Source organism: Bubalus kerabau, chromosome 1 (assembly GCF_029407905.1).
Source record: "Bubalus kerabau isolate K-KA32 ecotype Philippines breed swamp buffalo chromosome 1, PCC_UOA_SB_1v2, whole genome shotgun sequence".
NCBI classification, from domain to species: Eukaryota; Metazoa; Chordata; class Mammalia; order Artiodactyla; family Bovidae; genus Bubalus; species Bubalus kerabau.
In genome coordinates, this window is record NC_073624.1 from 175,010,513 (window position 1) to 175,030,630 (window position 20,118).

Below are 20,118 nucleotides of genomic sequence, written 5' to 3' on the forward strand. Positions count from 1 at the left end.
CCAAGGAAGCTCCCAAACTTGACTCATACCCACCCTGCAAGGAAGTTCAGTTCAGTTCAGTTCAGTCACTCAGTCGTGTCTGACGCTTTGCAACCCCATGAACTACAGCACACCAGGCCTCCCTGTCCATCACCAACTCCCAGAGCCCACCCAAACCCATGTCCATTGAATCAGTGATGCCATCCAACCATCTCATCCTCTGTCATCCCCTTCTCCTCCTGCCCTCAATCTTTTCCAGCATCAGGGTCTTTTCCAATGAGTTAGATCTTTGCATCAGGTGGCCAAAATATTGGAGTTTCAGCTTCAACATCAGTCCTTCCAAAGAACACCCAGGATTGATCTTTAGGATGGACTGGCTGGATCTCCTTGCAGTCCAAGGGACTCTCAAGAGTCTTCTCCAACACCACAGTTCAAAAGCATCAATTCTTATGCACTCAGCTTTCTTTATAGTCCAACTCTCACATCCATACATGACTACTGGAAAAACCATAGCCTTGACTAGATGGACCTTTGTTGGCAAAGTAATGTCTCTGCTTTTTAATATGCTGTCTAGGTTGGTCATAACTTTCCTTCCAAGGAGTAAGCATCTTTTAATTTCATGGCTGCGATCACCATCTGCAGTGATTTTGGAGCCCCCAAAATAAAGTCAGCCACTGTTTCCACTGTTTCCCCATCTATTTGCCATGAAGTGATGGGACCAAATGCCATGATCTTCGTTTTCTGAATGTTGAGCTTTAAGCCAACTTTGTCACTCTCCTCTTTCACTTTCATCAAGAAGCTCTTTAGTTCCTCTTCACTTTCTGCCATAATGGTGGTGTCATCTGCATATCTGAGGTTATTGATATTTCTCCCGGCAATCTTGATTCCAGCTTGTGCTTCCTCCAGCCCAGCATTGGGCTTCCCTGGTGGCTCAGAGGGTAAAGCATCTGCCCACAATGTGGGAGACCCGGGTTCGATCCCTGGGTTGGGAAGATCCCCTGGAGAAGGAAATAGCAACCCACTCCAGTATTCTTGCCTGGAGAATCCCATGGAGGAGCCTGGTAGGCTATAGTTCACGGGGTTGCAAAGAGTCGGACACGACTGAGCAACTTCACTATCACTGCAAGGAAGAAAGAGGAACAAACAAGTTCCAAGAGTGGGGGCCAGCACAGAAAATCCCCAAGGAGTCTAGGAGATGGGGCAAGACATCACTTGAGAGCCTTGTGCAAACACTGATTCCTCAAGTGTCTGTCCCAGAGCTCTGAGCTCCAGCAGAACCCAGAGGAAAGAAGTGGCCTGGAGTTGACAGCTTTGGTACCACCTACCCACTGTGGCACCTGGGCAGATCCTGCCCTCTCTGGGCCTCAGTTTCCCTACTTTGAATCAGAAGGCTAAACATCACAACCTCTAAAGTATTCTGCAGCTCAGCAAAGTATAGGTACTGCCATCGTCCCATTTACAAACAGGAAGCAAGGCCCAGAGTGGCAATGTCTCTGTACATGGGGAAACAATAGGATTCTTGGCCTAATACCCGTGAAGTGTATTAAGTGCCCGACCAAGTAAAAGGACTGAGTAAGAGGGATTTATCATTACTCTGCCCAGGAGGGTCCTGCCTCCAGACTTTGCACCTGGTGTTCCCTCTGCCTGGAGCAGGTCTTCCTTCTTAGGCTTTGCAAGCTTGGTCCCTTCTTCTTTGACCACCTGTGCAGGGTGCCCCATGCCAACCGCCCCAGCTGAAGTAGTCAAGCATGAACCCTGACACCCCCTTCATGCTGTATTTTTCATGTCACTTGCTCTCTTTTTAAAAAAAATTTTTATTTATTTATTTATTTTTATTTTGGGCTGTGCTGGGTCTTCACTGCTGCTCGGGCTTTTCTCTAGCCGTGGTGAGCAGGGGCTTCTCCAGCGGCGGTGCACAGGCTTCTCGTTGCGGTGGCTTCTCTTGTAGACACAGGCTCTAGGGGCAGGGCTTCAGCAGTTGCAGCAGGTGGGCTCAGTAGCCGCTGCTCGTGGGCTCTGGAGCACAGGCTCAGTCGTTGTGGTGCATGGGCTTAGTGGCTCCACAGCACGTGGGATCTTCCCGGTTCAGGGACTGAACCTGTGTCTCCTGCACTGGCAGCTTGGCTCTTCCACCACTGAGCCACCAGAGAAGTCCCCTTCCTGTCACTTTCTAATGTTTAAATTATTTCCTTAATTTCTTCTCAAGTGTCCTTCTCTATGCTGTGGGCTCTGGAGGACACAAAAAGTGCCTGATGTGTTCACAGCACATCACAGTGACCCCGGCATCCCGAAGCCCAGATGGGGTGTGGTGGCTCAGGAGGTCCTCAAGGCTGGGTACAACAAATTACTTTCTCTGTTGAAGACTAGCTGGAGCCTGACGATCTCACCAGCATGGCCAAGGCCCTCCATCACACACCTGGAACAGTGCAGTCCCCTCCTCCGAGTCTCCCACCTCCACCCTGGGCCAGGCCCCACCCTGCAGGTAGGGGGGTAAATGGTGGCCCCCCAAAGACACATGCAAGTCCTGACCCACCAAACTTGTGAATGAGCCCTTATGTGGAAAAAGGGTCTCTGCAGATATAACGAAGTTGAGGATCTTCAGATGAGATCCTCCTGGATTTAGGGTAGGCCCCAAATCCAATGGGTTTCTCTGGTGGCTCAGATGGTATAGAATCCATCTGCAATACGGGAGACCTGGGATTAATCCCTGGGTTGGGAAGATCTCCTGGAGGAGGGCGTGGCAACCCACTCCAGTATTCTTGCCTGGAGAATCCCCATGGACAGAGGAGCCTGGCAAGCTATAGTCCATGGAGTTGCAAAGAGTCAGACATGACTGAGCGACTAAGCACAGCTAAATCCAATGGCAAGTGTCCTTCTAAGAGACAGAAGAGGAGACAACCACAGAGAAAAGGGCCATGTGAAGGTGGAGGCAGAGATTGGACTGAGTGATGCAACCACAAGCCAAGAACCGCCAAGGATTGTTGGAAGCCACTCGAGGCTAGGAGAGAGGCATGGAACAGATTCTCCCTGGGGCTTCCAGAAGGCCCTACCCACACCTTGACTTCAGACGTTGTGGGTGCGTGCTAAGTTGCTTCAGTTGTGTCTGACTCTTTGTGACCCCGTGGACTGTAGCCCACCGGTCTCTCCCGTCCGTGGGATTTCCCAGGCAACAATACTGGATTGGTTTGCTATTTCCTTCTCCAGGGGATCTTCCCATCCCAGAAATCGAATCCCCATCTCTTATGTCTCCCACATTGGCAGGTGGGTTCTTTACTACTTGTGCCACCTGGGAAGACTCAGACTGCAGGCCTCCACAAATAAATTTCTGTTGTTATAAGTCACCCAGATTGTGCTACTTTGTTCTGAGAGCCACAGGAAACTAACACACACTGCTTCATCTCCAGCCTTTGATTGTCTTCCTTACTGCTCTCACCCCTGTGCCCCACTCAAGGGGAGAGAGGGGTGTGTGTCTCCATTCCCACTCTCTGGGAACAAGAGCACTTCCTGCCTGGCTGCCCCAAATCCTCCTCACCAAGCCACCATCCTCCTCTTTGCAGGTCAGCCTGGCTGTGCTGCTTCCCTACTCAGAACCATTCCCTGGGAACATAAGACTCTTCTGCTCAGTGTTTAAAGCTCTGGAAATCTGGCTCTGACTCCATAAGTGCCCAACTCACAGACCCCCTGCCATCACAATAGCTCCTTTCACACCCCCTGCAACATGGGACACAGTAGTCCTGTATTCCCTTTCTTCTGTCCAAAGAAGTTGTCAGCATGTGATGGCTGGAGCCACAGCAGCCAATCTGAGACCATGAGGGTAATCAACTGGAGACACCACGCCTTTGCAGCAAGGATGCCAGAGCAGAAAGGCAGAAGGAACCTGGGTCAACAGAACATGCTGAACACAAACTGATCAACCATCTGAAGCCATCTCATGTCCCCATACCCCACTGCATGTGGCTATAAATGTGCTTTACTATTGATGCCACTTCTAATTGGGATTCCCACTATTTGCAGCTGAAGCCTCCTCACAGAGAACGCCTCCCCAGAGGAGTTGATCCACATGTGCAGCACACCTCCATGAAGGATGACAACATGCTGGACATCATGACAGGAACGGGGACACACAGGGGACCAAGGCAGGTGTGATCCCTGCCACTGTGGGTCTACAGTTCATAATCAAGGAGAAAGCAAACAAAAACCATTACAGTTTTATATGTTTCCTAAGAAAAAAGCAAACAAGACAATGTGATCAGGCACAACCAGGACCAGATTTCACCCACGGGGACCGGGGAGCCCTGCCTGAAGAAGCAACATTTGCACTGAACTCTGAAGGATAAGAAGGAATCAGCCATAGGTTAAGCTTGAGGGGAAGAATTCCAGATGGAGGGCTCCCTGAGTGCAAAGACCTAGAGGCAAAAAGGAGATTGGCAGATTTAAAAGAGAGCAAAGGCCCACAGGGGAGAAAAGAGAGTGGAGCAGAGACAGGGGAGAAAAGAGAGTGAAGCAGAGACTGGGTAGAGACAGCACGGGGTCAGGAATATCTCTCACGGCTCTGAATCACTCCACTAACTCATGGACTGATTTTGGCTCATTAAAGTCACATGGGGGAAATGATAGCACATTATTCATTTGCAGCTTCCAACGAGCAGAAGATGGATATGTGTGCTCAGTTCATGTCCGACTCTTTGTGACCCACTGGACTATAGCCCACCAGGGGCCTCTGTCCATCGGATTATTCTGACAAGAACTGGAATGCGTAGCCATTCCCTTTTCCACGGGATTTTCTTGGCCCAAGGATGGAACCTGGGTCTCCTGCGGCTCCTGCATTGGCAGGTGCATTCTTTACTACTGAGCCACCTGGGAAGCTCTGAGCAGAAGACAGGAAGGAATCCAAACATCCTGCAGTAGGTGAGGGATTAGATGAACATCAGCTCGAAGTTACAACAGAAAGCTGCACAGGAGAACGGCACCCCCACTGCGAGGAATGAGGAAGGACCCTGAAGGTAAATGGGAAAAGTCAATGCTGACCTCCTAGCAAAGGCAGCTGATTGAGCACCCAGACACTGACTGATCATCACACCTCCCTGCATCCCCCCAAACAGCTAGTAAAGGGTTTATTTTTTTAAGTTTTTTGTTTTATTTGTGGCTGCTCCACACAGCATGGGGGCTCTTAGTTCCCTGATCAGGGGTTGAACTCATGCCTGCTGCAGTGGAAGTTTGAGGTCTTAACCACTGGACCACCAGGAAAGTCCTTAAAGGGATTTTTTTTTTTTTTTTAAGTGTGTACTCACAAGGTCTGGTAAGATGGGCATAGAGACCAACTCACCTCACTTTGAAAAGCTGGGAAACAGCAGATAAGCGGTAGGGGCTCTAGGAGATGGGAGAAAGCATAATCCTGGGCTGCAGAATTGGTAGAGATCTGTTTAAGAAGCCCCTTCTGGGACTTCCTTGGAGGTTCAATGGTTAAGACTCTGTGCTTCCAATGCAGGGGGTATAGGTTCCATTCCAGGTCAGGGAACTAAGATCCCACATACCACATGGCATGGCCAAAAAATAAAATTAAATTAAGAATCTCCCTCTGTGAAATACATGTCATGAGGATGCATGTACAACATAGCAACTATAGTTAATAATACCTCACTGCATATTTGAAAGTTGCAAAGAGAGTAGATCTTAGAAGTTCTTCTCATAAGGAAAAAAAGTTTTGTCACTTTGTATGGTAATGGGTGTTAACTAGATTTACTGTGGTTAATCATTTCATAATATACAAGATACAGTATATATAATATAACCATTTCATAATATACATAATGCACTCTACTTCTCAAAAATTCACTTTAATGCCTCTTCACTTATGTGAAAGACCTAAATGAGTACCTGTTTTTGAGAACCAAAAGAAATCTAAAGAGGACTTTCACTTATATGGAAAAAGGCAAAATGTGAAAACAGCCTTCCGTGTTTGTTTAACAGGGAGCTGTTACAGGGGCAGCATGAACCCAAAGGAGCAAGACAGGCACCGCCAAGCCCCTTACCCTGGAACTAAATACACTTGGCATCCCAGTATCAAGCCACTATAGCTTTGAACTCTGTGAGCACCTGACTTTTATCTCAGTTTCTTTTGTGCATCCATTAGCAAGATGCATCCTAAGGTAATTGCTTCTTTGCATTACATCATTTTGGCTGATGAACAGTTTCACAGGAATGCTCTATTTTTGTATGGCAGGGGAAACCTTTATGCAAATAGCAAATCATTATGTTGCCCACCTGAAACCAAGAGTATTATACGTCAGTATCTCAATCAGGGCTTCCCTGGTGGCTCAGTGGTAAAGAATCTGCCTGCCAGTGCAGGAGACAGGGGTTCGATCCCTGGTCCTGGAAGATTCCCGTGTGCCATGGAACACCTAAGCTGCTGTGCTGCAACTCCTGAGCTTGTGCTCTAGAGCCCGGGAGCCACAACCACTGAGCCCATGTGTGGCAACTACTGAGGCCCGTGCCCTAGCGCCTGTGCTCTGCGACAAGAGGAGCCACTGCAATGAGAAGCCCGCACACTGCAGCTAGAGAGTAGCCCCCACTTGCTACAACTAGAGAAAAGCCCGCACAGCAGGGAGGACCCAGCACAGCCAAAAATGATAAATAAAATTTTAAAAGAAAGTGGCCCCTTTGCCACCCAGGAGGAGACTGAACATCCAACCACGGGATGGTTTCTGGGTGGGACACTTTCCTGCAAATGGGTGTTAACGTTCACCTGCCAGATACTGAACTTCCAGCCCGCTTCCCCCTCTGCATTCCTGGGACGCTGCTGGTGGGGTCTCTACCCCAGGCAGAAGACCAGAAGAGCTTCCTAAGGGGAAACGTGACCAGGCCCAGAGGAAAGACCCGAAGACACTGCACTGTGGTTTCCCCAAAGCACCACCCGGCCAGGTGGCCCTCATCATGAAGCTCAGTTGACAAGACCCCTTGCCCCTTACACACACTCATGCTGAGAGCTTCTGATTAACATTACGACCAAAGACTACCAGACTCCTGGGGAGCTCCTCTAATAGGGATGATGGAGACTAAACTAAACAAAGAAGAAAATCTCTGAGGAAAAAAAGATTGTGCAAAGAGGAAAAGAAAACTAATAAAGTCATTAATATTCCTGAAGATGTAAGAAGATTTACTGCATCTATGAAATAAGAATAGAATGCTATTAAAAAAAAGCTTTCAGGGAATGAAGAAAAAAAAAGATCCTGGAAAATTTAAATGTGAGGGCACCATAGAATATATAACATACAACATGACCCTAGTGAAAAATATGGATTTAGTCTTCAGCAATACGCGAACCGTGAACTTCCAGATGTTCAAGCTGGTTTTAGAAAAGGCAGAGGAACCAGAGATTAAATTGCCAACATCTGCTGGATCATCGAAAAACCAAGAGAATTCCAGAAAAACATCTATTTCTGCTTTATTGACTATGCCAAAGCCTTTGACTGTGTGGATCACAATAAAGTGTGGAAAATTCTGAAAGAGATGGGAATACCAGACCACCTGACCTGCCTCTTGAGAAACCTATATGCAGGTCAGGAAGCAACAGTTAGAACTGGACATGGAACAACAGACTGGTTCCAAATAGGAAAAGGAGTACGTCAAGGCTGTATACTGTCACCCTGCTTATTTAACTTATATGCAGAGTACATCATGAGAAACGCTGGACTGGAAGAAACACAAGCTGGAATCAAGATTGCCGGGAGAAATATCAATAACCTCAGATATGCAGATGACACCACCCTTATGGCAGAAAGTGAAGAGGAACTAAAAAGCCTCTTGATGAAAGTGAAAGAGGAGAGTGAAAAAGTTGGCTTAAAGCTCAACATTCAGAAAACGAAGATCATGGCATCTGGTCCCATCACTTCATGGCAAATAGATGGGGAAACAGTGGAAAGAGTGTCAGACTATATTTTTTTTTTTTGAGCTCCAAAATCACTGCAGATGGTGATTGCAGCCATGAAATTAAAAGACGCTTACTCCTTGGAAAAAAAGTTATGACCAACCTAGATAGCATATTGAAAAGCAGAGACATTACTTTGCCAACAAAGGTCCGTCTAGTCAAGGCTATGGTTTTGCCAGCAGTCATGTATGGATGCAACAGTTGGACTGTGAAGAAAGCTGAGCACCGAAGAATTGATGCTTTTGAACTGTGGTGTTGGAGAAGACTCTTGAGAGTCCCTTGGACTGCAAGGACATCCAACCAGTCCATCCTAAAGGAGATCAGCCCTGGGTGTTCTTTGGAAGGACTGATGCTAAAGCTGAAACTCCAGTACTTTGGCCACCTCATGCGAAGAGGTGACTCATTGGAAAAGACTCTGATGCTGGGAGGGATTGGGGGCAGGAGGAGAAGGGGACGACAGAGGATGAGATGGCTGGATGGCATCACCGACTCGATGGACGTGAGTTTGAGTGAACTCCGGGAGATGGTGATAGACAGGGAGGCCTGGCGTGCTGCAATTCATGGGGTCGCAAAGAGTCAGATACAACTGAGCGACTGAACTGAACTGAACACTAATGTATCAATAATGACTTATCAATTGTGACAAGTGTACTATACTAATACAAGGTCTTAAAAACAGAGAAAACTGCAGGGGATAGGGAGGGAGTATATAATACTTTCTGCTCAATTTCTGTAAACCTATAACTGACAATAAAAAATGAAGTCTTTGTAAAAAAGAAAAAACATAATTAAAAAAATCAATAAAAAGTTTATTAATTTGAACAAATGATAACATAATAAAAATTTTAAATGTGAGAGCATAAATTAAACATTAATAGAAGGGTTATAAGTAATTTGAAGAAATATCATAGAAAGTAGAATAAAAAGACAGAGATGGAAAATAAAAGAGAAAAGATAAGAAAATTATAGCATCAGTTCAGAAGATCCAAAATCATATTCAACAAATAGGTATCAAGCTAGACACTGTTCCAGTAACTCAATAACAGGAGTTCCAAGAAGAACAAAGGAAGGAAAGGTGAGGAAATCACCAATCACAAGATTAAAAAAACTTCCTTGACCTGAAACCCCACCAACAGATCATATGATGGATGGAAATAGCCCACTATCTTGAAAAGATCCCACAAGCTTCCAGAAAGCAAAACAAAAAAACACGCCACTACAAAGGATCCAGAACCAGAGGGTTTTAGACTTCTCAGTAATAACCATGATGTGAGAAGAAAATAAGAAATGCCTTCAATTTTGAAGGAAAATAATATCCAAACTAGAAGTCTATACCCAGACCATCAATCAAGTGTGAGGGTGGAAATAAAGATATGTTCATATATGGAGGGTCTCAAAAACTTAAATTCCCATGCATCATTTCTCCCAAAACTAATAAAGATGTGCTCCCACTAATTAAGAGAGTAAACCAAAGAGGAGGACTACCAGGAACTCAGGAAACAGGGCATCCAGCCCAAGACAAAGTGATGCTAATCCTCAGGAAGATGGCTAGGCGCAAGGCTGGGGTGATGGTTACACCTCAGGTGGAAAGGGAAATTTGCACAATTTGGACAGATTGGAGGCTAGAACAGAGATTTCTCCAAAAAGCTGAAATTGAAAGCCCATCTGATACTATAAACATAAGAAGAGAGAGAGAAACGTGTGGAGTTTGAGCTCGAAGTAGAGATAGATACACAGAAAACTAACAAATACAAAGGCAATCAATAACTCCAGAGAAAATACATAAAGTTGTTTAGCTTATATTAAAAACAAACATCCTTTTGGCAGTCTACTAATTTAACTTGTATGCAGAGTACATCATGAGAAACGCTGGGCTGGAGGAAGCACAAGCTGAAATCAAGATTGCCGGGAGAAATATCAACAACCTCAGATATGCAGATGACACCACTTTTATGGCAGAAAGTGAAGAGGAACTAAAAAGCCTCTTGATGAGAGTGCAAGAGAAGAGTGAAAAAGTTGGCTTAAAGCCCAACATTCAGAAAATGAAGATCATGGCATCTGGTCCCATCACTTCATGGCAAATAGATGGGAAACAGTGGAAACTGTGGCTGACTTTATTTTCTGGGCTCCAAAATCACTGCAGATGGTGATGGCGGCCATGAAATTAAAAGACGCTTACTCCTTGGAAGGAAAGTTATGACCAACCTAGAAAGCATATTAAAAAGCAGAGACATTACTTTGCCAACAAAGGTCCATCTAGTCAAGGCTATGGTTTTTCCAGTAGTCATGTATGGATGTGAGAGTTGGACTATAAAGAAAGCTGAGCACATAAGAATTGATGCTTTTGAACTGTGGTGTTGGAGAAGACTCTTGAGAGTCCCTTGGACTGCAAGGAGATCCAACCAGTCCATCCTAAAGGAGATCAGTGCTGGGTGTTCAATGGAGGGACTGATGTTGAAGCTGAAACTCCCAATACTTTGGCCACCTGATGCGAAGAGCTGACTCATTTGAAAAGACCCTGATGCTGGGGAAGATTGAGGGCAGGAGAAGAAGGGGACGACAGAGGATGAGATGGCTGGATGGCATCACCGACTCTATGGACATGAGTTTGGGTGGACTCTGGCAGTTGGTGATGGACAGGGAGGCCTGGCATATGGTGGTTCATGGGGTCGCAAAGAGTCGGACACGACAGAACGACTGAACTGAACTGAAACACCACATACACCACAGTTTTTGTAAGCTTTTTGCTTTTTGTTGGTGATTTTTCTGTTTAAAATGGGTCCTACACATAATGCTGAAATGATGTCTAGGGTTCCTTAGCGCAAGAAGGCTGTGATGTGCCTTTTGGAGAAGATGTGCATATTAGAAAAGTTTTATTCAGGCATGAGTTATAATGTTGTTGGCAGTGAGTTAAGTTGTAATAAATAAACAATATATAGGAGGTGTCTTTAAATAGAACACGCATAAAACAAGATTACATACTGATTGGTTGATGGAAATGTTGTGATCAGAGGCTGTCAGGAACCTAACCCTGTATTTTCCCTAGGAACAATGGTTCAGTATTTGCTAATTCAATGTGTGCAGCAATTCTGTAGAACAGATGATGAGAATCTACTGTGATAATACTGGGACAATGAAGGAATGGAAAAACATGTATGTCTGGGTATGTACGGGAGGTGGATATGCATACAACATGCACAGGAACAGAAAGAAAATGAGGACGGGGAATAAAGGGATGCTGAATCCTCATCTTCCATAGAGGGAGAGGACAGATGAGCTCTCAAAGTGAAAAAATGCACATATTGTCACATAAGCCATTTTGCAGAGAAGGCAATGGCACCCCATTCCAGTACTCTTGCCTGGAAAATCCATGGACAGAGGAGCCTGGTAGGCTGTAGTCCATGGGGTTGCTAAGAGTTGGACACGACTGAGCGACTTCACTTTCACTTTTATCTTTCATGCACTGGAGAAGGAAATGGCAACCCCCTCCAGTATTCTTGCCTGGAGAATCCCAAGGACGGTGGAGCCTGGTAGGCTTCCGTCTATGGGGTCACACAGAGTCGGACACGACTGAAGCGACTTAGCAGCAGCAGCAGCAGCAGCAAGCCATTTGGAGATTCAAACAAGAGGTAAGAATCACTCCTGATAGAGAAGAGAAAATGTGGGTCAAGGTTGAGCAGGCAGCTGCCACTTGAGGTAGACAGCTTAGAATCTTTCATCTTGAACCTTGCATGACTTTAATAAACGTAAAAATTTCAAGTGTAAGTGGAGAGAAGAAAGAAAGCATGAGGTGAAGAAAATGATGATGAATGTGTGGCCACTCGTGAGCACCAAGAACAAGAGGTCTGGGACTTCCCCAGCAGTTCAGTGATTAAGACTCTGCCTTCCAAGGCAGGGGGCATGGGTTTGACCCTGGGTTGAGGAACAAAGGTCCCACAAGTCACGGGGTGTGGCCAAATATTTTTAAAAAAGAACAAAAGGTCTGCATATATTTCTTTTTCAAAATATGTATGTATTTATTTGGCTGCGCCAGATTTTGTTTGCAGCAAGCAGGTTCTTTAGTTGTGGCCTATGAACTCTTAGTTGAAGCACGTAGGATCTAGTTCCCTGACCACGGATCAAATCCAGGCCCCCTGCATTGGGAGCATGGAGTCTTAGCCACTTGACCACCAGGGAAGCCCCTATATAATTATATTTTGGCAAAGAGACATAAGACACCTCTGAGGAGGGGAACTGCAGAGCTGCAGGCAGTCCACAGAGGGCAACATTCACTGCAAACCTCTAACATCTGAATTTTGTACCTGTTATGTATTAATTGCTACAAAAAAAAAAAAAACTGAAAATGTAAAATGTCAAAAGTTAGCTGTTTATACACTCAACTCCCTGGTCAAATCCTGATATCTTGACCATTCAACTAATAAATAGAGTTGCTCCAATGAGCGTCCTCAGTGTTTATTGAGCTGACCTTAAAGCCACCCTTCAAAGTAGGGTTCTAAAATCCCCATGTCAGATGGTGGATGAGGTGGGGGCTCAGAGAGGTGAATTAACATACCCAAGGTCACACAACAAGTAGAGGACAGAACAACCCAGACCCAGGCTCCCTGGCATGGTCCCTCTGCTCCTGCTCAAGCTTGCCCCGAAGCTTGAGGGCAACATTCAACGTGTACCACGTGGCAGGCTGAGTGCCCGTGCTGCACACAGCAGGTGCTCAATTCACGTTTTCTTGAAGGAGAGGTGCTGTACAAAGTACTCTTACAGACGAAGGGACGGAGACCCAGAGGGTGATATTTCATGGGCTAGCTACTCTGGCTCCAGCCACCAAGCTCCTAACCCCTGAGGTACCCACTGCTGCCTGAAAGCAATCAGTACCAACAAGTCTGAGCACCTACTTTGTGCCCAGCTCTCCTCTAAGAGCTTCCCATGGATGAATTCAATAGGGTACCCCCAAAACCCCATGAAGGGATACTAGTGTTACAGCCATGGGGAGAGGGTTAGCACTAAGGGTCGGAACCATAGGAAACAGCTCCCACGAGGATGCTTCCTGTCCACAGACAACACAGCAAAGAAATGCGAACTGAGGCCACAGGGGCTCGTGCTCACGTTACCCGAACATCCGCAGCCCTCTCTGGAGCACACCCATGGATGGGCAGTGGACTTCAGCGCTGGGCTCCAGCCACATGCCTGGGCCGCCCTGCCTGGCAGCAGCACAAGCCACCCCCACTCTGGGGACAAAGAGGCCACTGTCTGCCTTTGGACCCTTCCTGACACTTCTTCTTGTCCCTCTGTTCCTTTTGCCCCCTCCTGTGTTCCACCCTGAGCTCCAGGGCACCAGGGCAGGAAGAAATAAACAAGGATGAATGTGATCAGATTTCATGATGAAAATAGAGGAGAGCTGGAAGAACTGGGGCAGGGTGCCGAAATATTTTTGTTTTGTTTTGTTTTGTTTTTTGCTGAAATATTTTTGAACCTCAGATCTAAAGGCAGCCAGCTTCCACCACTACTCCAGCACAACACAGCAGCTAAGAACAGACTCTAGAGCCCTGCTCCTCCCTGGCTATGCATTTTTAGGCAAATGACCTGCCCTATTTGTGCTTTGGTTCATCAACAATCAAATGGGATTAGTAAGCATTCCTTCCTTACAAGGCTGTTGAGAACACTGGAACACTGGTATGGAGTGGGAGGTGGGTATTATGACAAGATGCACTAGTTAGCTATTGCTGTGTAACAAATTACACCCAAAGTTACCAACTGGAAATAACAAACATTCATTATCTCACAGTTTCAGGAATTCAGAAGCATCTTAGCTGGGTGGTCTGGCTCTGGCTCTCTTGTAAATCAAGGTGTTGGCTGGGCCTGTGGTCATCTCAAGGTTTCACTGGGGAAGAATTCACTTCCAAGTTCACTCTCCAGAGAGCTGCCTTACTGACTGCCATGTAAGGGACCCATGAAAGAGCACCCCAGATGGAAGCCACAGTCTTTGATGACCTAATCTCAGAAATAATATCCTATTGCTTCTGCTATATTCTGTTCATCAGAAGTGAATCACTAGCCATGCAATCTATATTTGCCTGTAAAGTCTTTGCCACTTTGGTTAAATACATAAGTATTGTTTCACAGTGTCCTATGACCCTCTGTGACCAAGTGTTTTTAAACCTTTTAATATTTTTTTACAAACTTCCCCAAAATGAAATTCTCAAAGAAGTCTTTTTGACCTCAAACTAACTTTGGGATTTTTTTAGAGGGCCCCTAGCATATTACAAGGAGAAGGCAATGGCACCCCACTCCAGTACTCTTGCCTGGAAAATCCCATGGACGGAGGAGCCTGGTGGGCTGCAGTCCATGGGGTTGCTAAGAGTCTGACATGACTGAGCGACTTCACTTTCACTTTTCACTTTCATGCATTGGAGAAGGAAATGGCAACCCACTCCAGTGTTCTTGCCTGGAGAATCCCAGGGACGGGGGAGCCTGGCGGGCTGCCGTCTATGGGGTGGCACAGAGTCGGACACGACTGAAGCGACTTAGCAGCAGCAGCAGCAGCATATTACAAAAGATTTGTTCTCTCTTCTCATAAAAATATAGATGATAAACTAATTAGACTTATTTGATATGTTAAATTACATGTGAAGAAGTATTAAGAAGTAAAAATACTAAGCTTTCTTTATATTGTATTTTATAGGTATATAAGTATTTTTAAAATTATATGATGTTCCTAGAAATATAACATACGTTAGTATCTGGTAATGTTGAGATAAAACATTATAATACATATAGTGATATTCTATTTATAATAATAATATAATAATTGATAATATTATCAATCATAATTCTAGTCATTGTCTTACACTGCTATGTATCATAGAAATAACCAAATTTCCCTGTCAACTACACTGTATTGAACTCTAATCAGATCTTTAGCCATGGCATTTTAAGTCTTTTGACATTTACAGACAGTTACTGCTTTACTCCGAGGCTTTTCCTAAAGAGTTACCACAAGAATGTTCCTTCTTCAGAGAAATTTCTAAAAAGGATTCTGACAAGTACTCTAGGATACAAGTTTATGGTAATTTTCAGATCGTAACATCAACTGGGTAAGGATTTATAGAACTCTAAAGAAAAACTAGATTCGTAAAACTGCTAACAAAAGATGAAGATCAAAAACTAATTGCATAGGACTGAATGAACTGATGAAGATTATAATTTTTTATGATTTTTTGTTTAAAACATTGCTGGTTCTTTTATGTTTTGTTTTTCCAGGTTTAAGGAAATCCTCTTATCTTTTCTCTTAAAAGCTTTCAGCAATTTGGTAATAAACATTTGTGAACTAAAAAAAAAAAGAAGTGAATCACTAGGTCCAGCCCACACTCAAAGGAAAGGGATCATACAAAGGTATGAAGACCAGAAGGTGAGGCCATCTTCCAGGCTGCCTCCTTACAGAAAGTGTGCCATGCTCTGTGTCAGGGATTCAGAGTGGACTCAGCTCCTACCCTGTGCCAGGGGAGAAAGGCCTGGGCATGGATAGCCCCTGCCCCATGGAGCAGAGCTGGGGCCTAGGCAAGTCCAAGGAAGGAGGTAGGGAAAGGTCCATCAGCCAAAAAATATATCCTGTGCACTTCCTGGGTGCCACCCTGATGGGAGGAGGCCAGGGCCACAGTGGCACAGTCTGTGCCGCCCGCCCCCACCAGGCCCACAGTTTAGTCTGAGGGGGGAAAGAGACCCCAAAATTAAAAGGCAAGAAAGCAGACACACAAAATAATTATAAGTGACTGATGCTGCTCGTGGTTACAAGTCAAGTTCTGGAGCCACACTGTCGGGGTTCAAATCTTGCCCCTGGTATTGGCCAGCTGTGTGACCTTGGGCAAGTGAGCAAACCATGCTGTGCCTCAATCTGCTCATCTGTAAGATGGGACAAGACAGTACAGACCTCCCAGGGTGGCTGGGAGGACTTGAAGAAGTCATGATTCCCAGGGTGCCTCACACAGAGGGAGCCCTGCGTCAATCTTTGCTATTCTCCTAGAAAACAAGAAGGTGGGAGGGTCTACAGAGACACAGGGTCAGGGAGGGCTGTCTGAGGAGGTGACATTTAACCCATGATGAAAATAAAGAGCAAGGGAACCGTGATCTGGGCAAAGGGAACAGCAAGTGCAAAGGCCTTGGGGCTTGAAGAAATAGGAGCGTGTTTAGGAATGGCATAGAGGCCAGTACAGTGGGAAGAGCGACAAAGAAAAGGACAGGAGGTTGGGGACAAGGTCAGAAAGCTCATGTGGTCTAGATTCTTAGAGCAACAAGGAGTCGTGGGAGAGTGCTGCCCAGGAAAATTCAGCAAAGGTTCATCTGAGGGAGGCAACATCATAACGCATCAGCAGGTGGAAAAAAAAAAAGAGGGCCCATGGGCTTCCCAGGTGGCTCAGTGCTAAAGAATCCTCCAGACACAGGAGACTCAGGCTTGATCCCTGGGTCAGGAAGATTCCCTGGAGAAGGAAATGGCAATCCACTCCAGTATTCTTGCTTGGAGACTCCCATGGACAGAGGAGCCTGGTGGGCCACAGCCCAGGGGGTCGCAAAGAGTCAGACACCACCGAGCAACAAAGCATGCACACTTACATGTTCCAGGCAGAGGAAGCAGCCTGAGCCTGACAAGGCAAGTTGATCTGGGGGCCCTATGGAGACGTGGAGAGTGGCAAGTGGGCAGGCAACAGAATGGCAGAACCCCAAGGACACAGCTGGGGACTGAGTCTTTTCTACTGCAGCAGGTAGAGGTCGTGGAAAATGTGTGAGCAGAGAGCACAGTCTGAGCTGCATGTCAGAAAACCAGGGGCAGGGACCAGGGTATAGAAAGGAAAGGGTGGGTTCTAAAAGGTTCAGAACCAGTCAGTTAGCAGAGGAACTTTTCCCAACTCCACACCACCCCTGTTGCTCACAGAAACTCAGTTTATCTTTACAGTGGGTTAGTCCTCCCATCTTCTCATGGGCACCAAGACTGGCAGACCCATAGCAAGTGTTCACGGACTTCCATATGGAGGCTGTTCCTAAGACTTGCTCCGGTGGAATGCCCAGAAACATTTATGTCACCCCAGAAGGACTCCCAACAGCTTCTCTGAGCAAGGACCTCAGAGACAGCCCAGAGACCTTCCAAGGATGCCTGCGAACCCTCCCTAGAGATAGTCAGTCACCAGAGACCTCTAAGCAACCTCTCGGCAGGCCTTGAACAACCCCCAAAATCACGCACAGATCTCAAACTCTCAAACAGCATTCTAACTACAGAGAAACCTGTAAATGGCCCTAAAGAGACAAACACCCTTCAAAGACCCTAAAAACCCTTTAAACATTCCCCAGGAAGCCCTTTCATCTTCCCCGAGAAAGTTCCCCTGACAGCCCCCTAGGAACCTACCAGAGTCCCTGAAGAGTCCCCAGTCCTCCAGTCACCAAAGCCGCATAGAGACCCCCGCCCCCCTAAAACGCACAGCTCCCCCTCCATCAGTCTCAGCTCTCCGGAAGTCCTACTCGCACTCCTAATACCCCCAAGCTGTCGTCCAGCTCCCTGAAGTCACCCACTCAGTCTCAAGGGCACTGAAACCTACTCATCTCCCTCCAAAGACCCTCAAGTTGTCCCCTGCAGGTGCCCTCAGAGTCCCCAATCCACTCCTTTCCGTCCCAGCACCGCCCTAGCCCCGCCCTCACCCAAACCCCGCCTCCCAGCCTCCAAAACCTCTCTCCCCTGTCTTCACGCCGCCCTTGCAGACCCCCTCTCTTCGCCCCCCTTGGACACTCAGCCCGCCCCCGACCACAGCCCCTGGATCAGGCCCGGACTGCACTCACAAGAGGTCCCGCCTCGCGGTTTTGCAGACGATGCGCAGGAAACGCCAGCCGCCGCCGCCCACGTACACGCCGAGCGCCGCCGCTGTGCTCCAGGTCCATGGCAGTCCGAGCAACCATAACAGCACCAGAGAGGCCACGGAAGCAGAACCTGCACCTGGAGGCCGCATCCTGGGGAGGCGGAGAGCTCTGAGGCCGCGGGCAGCCCGGGCCCCTCCTCAAGACCGACCCAACCCCGCCCCCAGGTCGAGCTCGGCTCCCGCTTCGAGCCAGGCCCCACCCCGATGTCTGGGATTGGACGTGTCTCGGACAGGCTCCGCCCCGTCCCAGACCTCCCTGCTTCAAGCCCAGCCCAGGCTTTTCTGCCAATCATTAGTGTATCTCCACTCCCCCGACACAGACTCTGTTCCGTCAGTCACTGGCGAGCCCCGCCCTATGCCTCGTTTGAGCGGCGGTACCCAGAATCCAAGCTCCACCTTAACGACTTACCCACAAGCCTAGGCTCCACCTTGGCCCCACCACCCTGGTCCCGGGCTTTCCCCTAGGTCCCGCCTCTACCTGCCTCCGCCACTCACTTGGCCCCGCCCCCAGGTTGGGCCTCTGGCCCCGCCCGTAAGCGCCAGGCACTGTTCCAGAGCCCCGCCCGCTCTAGACCAGGTTCGGCCCCTAGGTTAGTCCCCATGGCCCCGCCCCACTCTGAATCAGGCCCCGCCCTTGGGCTCAAGCCCCGCCCCCGACCCTTCGCTTAGCCGGTGTTCCCAGGCCTGAGTTCCACCCCGGCTACCGACCCCGCCCTCAGGCTTTGGCAGTCACCACCCCCCGGGCCCACCTAGCATCCTAGGCCCCGCCCCACCTGCCCTCCCAGACAAGCTCTCTTCGGAACTGACTTAGAGCCCCCCTGCGGCACAGCCAAGGCCCACCCCGTACCGGAGACCAGGACCATAGAGAGGGGTTTCTGGCCAGAGTGACCACTGCCAACGAGACCCGGGGGCTAGAACGCCCTGGCAAGGACGGCTGTTGTCTCCAAGACCAAATTTCGCCAGGCTCCCAGCTCCCCTCCCAGCCTGGTAATTAGAAAACTGTGCGTCACTCAGCCAAGAGGCGTGGCTCCCCGGCGCTCCCGGTCCAAGCCCTAGATGGCAAACTGAATTCTAACCGCCCGGGGACTATAAAGTCCCAGTTTGTACTCAGGGCCTACCTGTACTGGGTTTTGGCCCAGCTTGTTCTAAATCCAATCCCTAACGCCTCTTCGGTTTTAAACACACGTTCCAGGAACCTGAGGAGCCCTAAACTCACAGCCTAGGGGCCCCAGAATATCCAACCCCTGGGTGGTGGTTTAGTCGCTCAGTCGTGTCCGACTCTTTGTGACTCCATGGACTGTAGCCTACCAAGCTCCTCTGTCCATGGGATTCTCCAGGCAAGAACACTGGAGTGGGTTGCCATTTCCTAATTCAGGGGATCTTCTCGACCTAGGGATGGAACCCAGGCCTCCTGCACTGCAGAAAGATTCTTCACCGACTGAGACTGAGCTGTGAGGGAATCCAACCCCTGTCTCAGTCTTAAAGGTATATTCCAGGGACCCAACTAATCCCAAATCCGAATCTCCAAATCTTGTGAGTTTAGTCTCAATAACACCCCAGCTGCCCAGGGAGGATAAAAAAATCCACACACCAGGTCCCCATCCTTCCACAGGAAGCTCCACAGAGTCCTTTATTTGCAACCCTAACCCTGAATGCTCACCTGGAGACCCTAAAGCCCTCCAGCTGATCAGGTGAGGGCCAGCGCTGTCCTCACGGCTCACCACCTTGTTCCCTGGCTGACCTGGAGCCGCTCGCGGATCCTCAGGCTTTGGCTGCTCGGCCGTGGGCTCCCAGAAGCTCAGGCAGGAGGCGGACACGGACAATGAGGGCAAGACAGGGGACCTCCCCTTGGGGCTTCTGGTTCTGCAGTCTCATGGGGCCTGCTGTGATTGCATTGTGCCCATGTGGGCTTCTCCCTTGAAACCCTCTCTCCAAGCTCCCCCTACCTCTGCCCCCCTGCCTATCCCACCCCTGCTTGTTTCTTTCCTGCTTGGCCGACCTTCTCAGCTCTCTCCTTGGGAGGCAGCCAGCGCCTGCTTCCAGCACCATTTAGAGGACAGGACTGGGCAGGCACTCCCCCAACACATGCCGCCATTGGTCCCTGCGGGCTGCCTAGGGTGGGTGAAATGGGGACGAGGAGGCAGATCCGGAAGACAGGCCCAGAGCCAGCCATTGGTCCCCGACTTTCTCAGCTAGGGATCAGAAATGCCCAGAAACTATAGCAGTTACTCTTTTCCTTCCAGATAGCGCTATTCTGATCACCCCATTTTACAGGTAAAGAAACTGAGGCTTGACACTGTCGCACTAGATGGAGTTGAG

At 48.1% G+C, this 20,118-nt stretch overlaps 1 protein-coding gene across 2 annotated transcripts in view; it reads right to left on the reverse strand.

The window, feature by feature from the left end:
* SLC27A1 (solute carrier family 27 member 1) overlaps positions 1 to 19,785 on the reverse strand; it is a 43,625-nt gene extending 23,840 nt beyond the window's left edge. The window contains exons 1-2 of one of the 2 annotated variants that reach the window (XM_055541723.1): positions 19,460 to 19,785; positions 17,723 to 17,890 (exon numbers count right to left, since the gene is read on the reverse strand). In XM_055541723.1, the coding sequence (XP_055397698.1) occupies positions 17,723 to 17,889 (167 nt within the window). In that variant the 5' untranslated portion in view covers position 17,890; positions 19,460 to 19,785. Of the gene's footprint in view, positions 1 to 17,722; positions 17,891 to 18,646; positions 18,773 to 19,459 lie in introns of those variants that run through there. The other variant, XM_055541726.1, reaches the window with a different exon arrangement.
* Between the last annotated feature and the right edge of the window lie 333 nt (positions 19,786 to 20,118).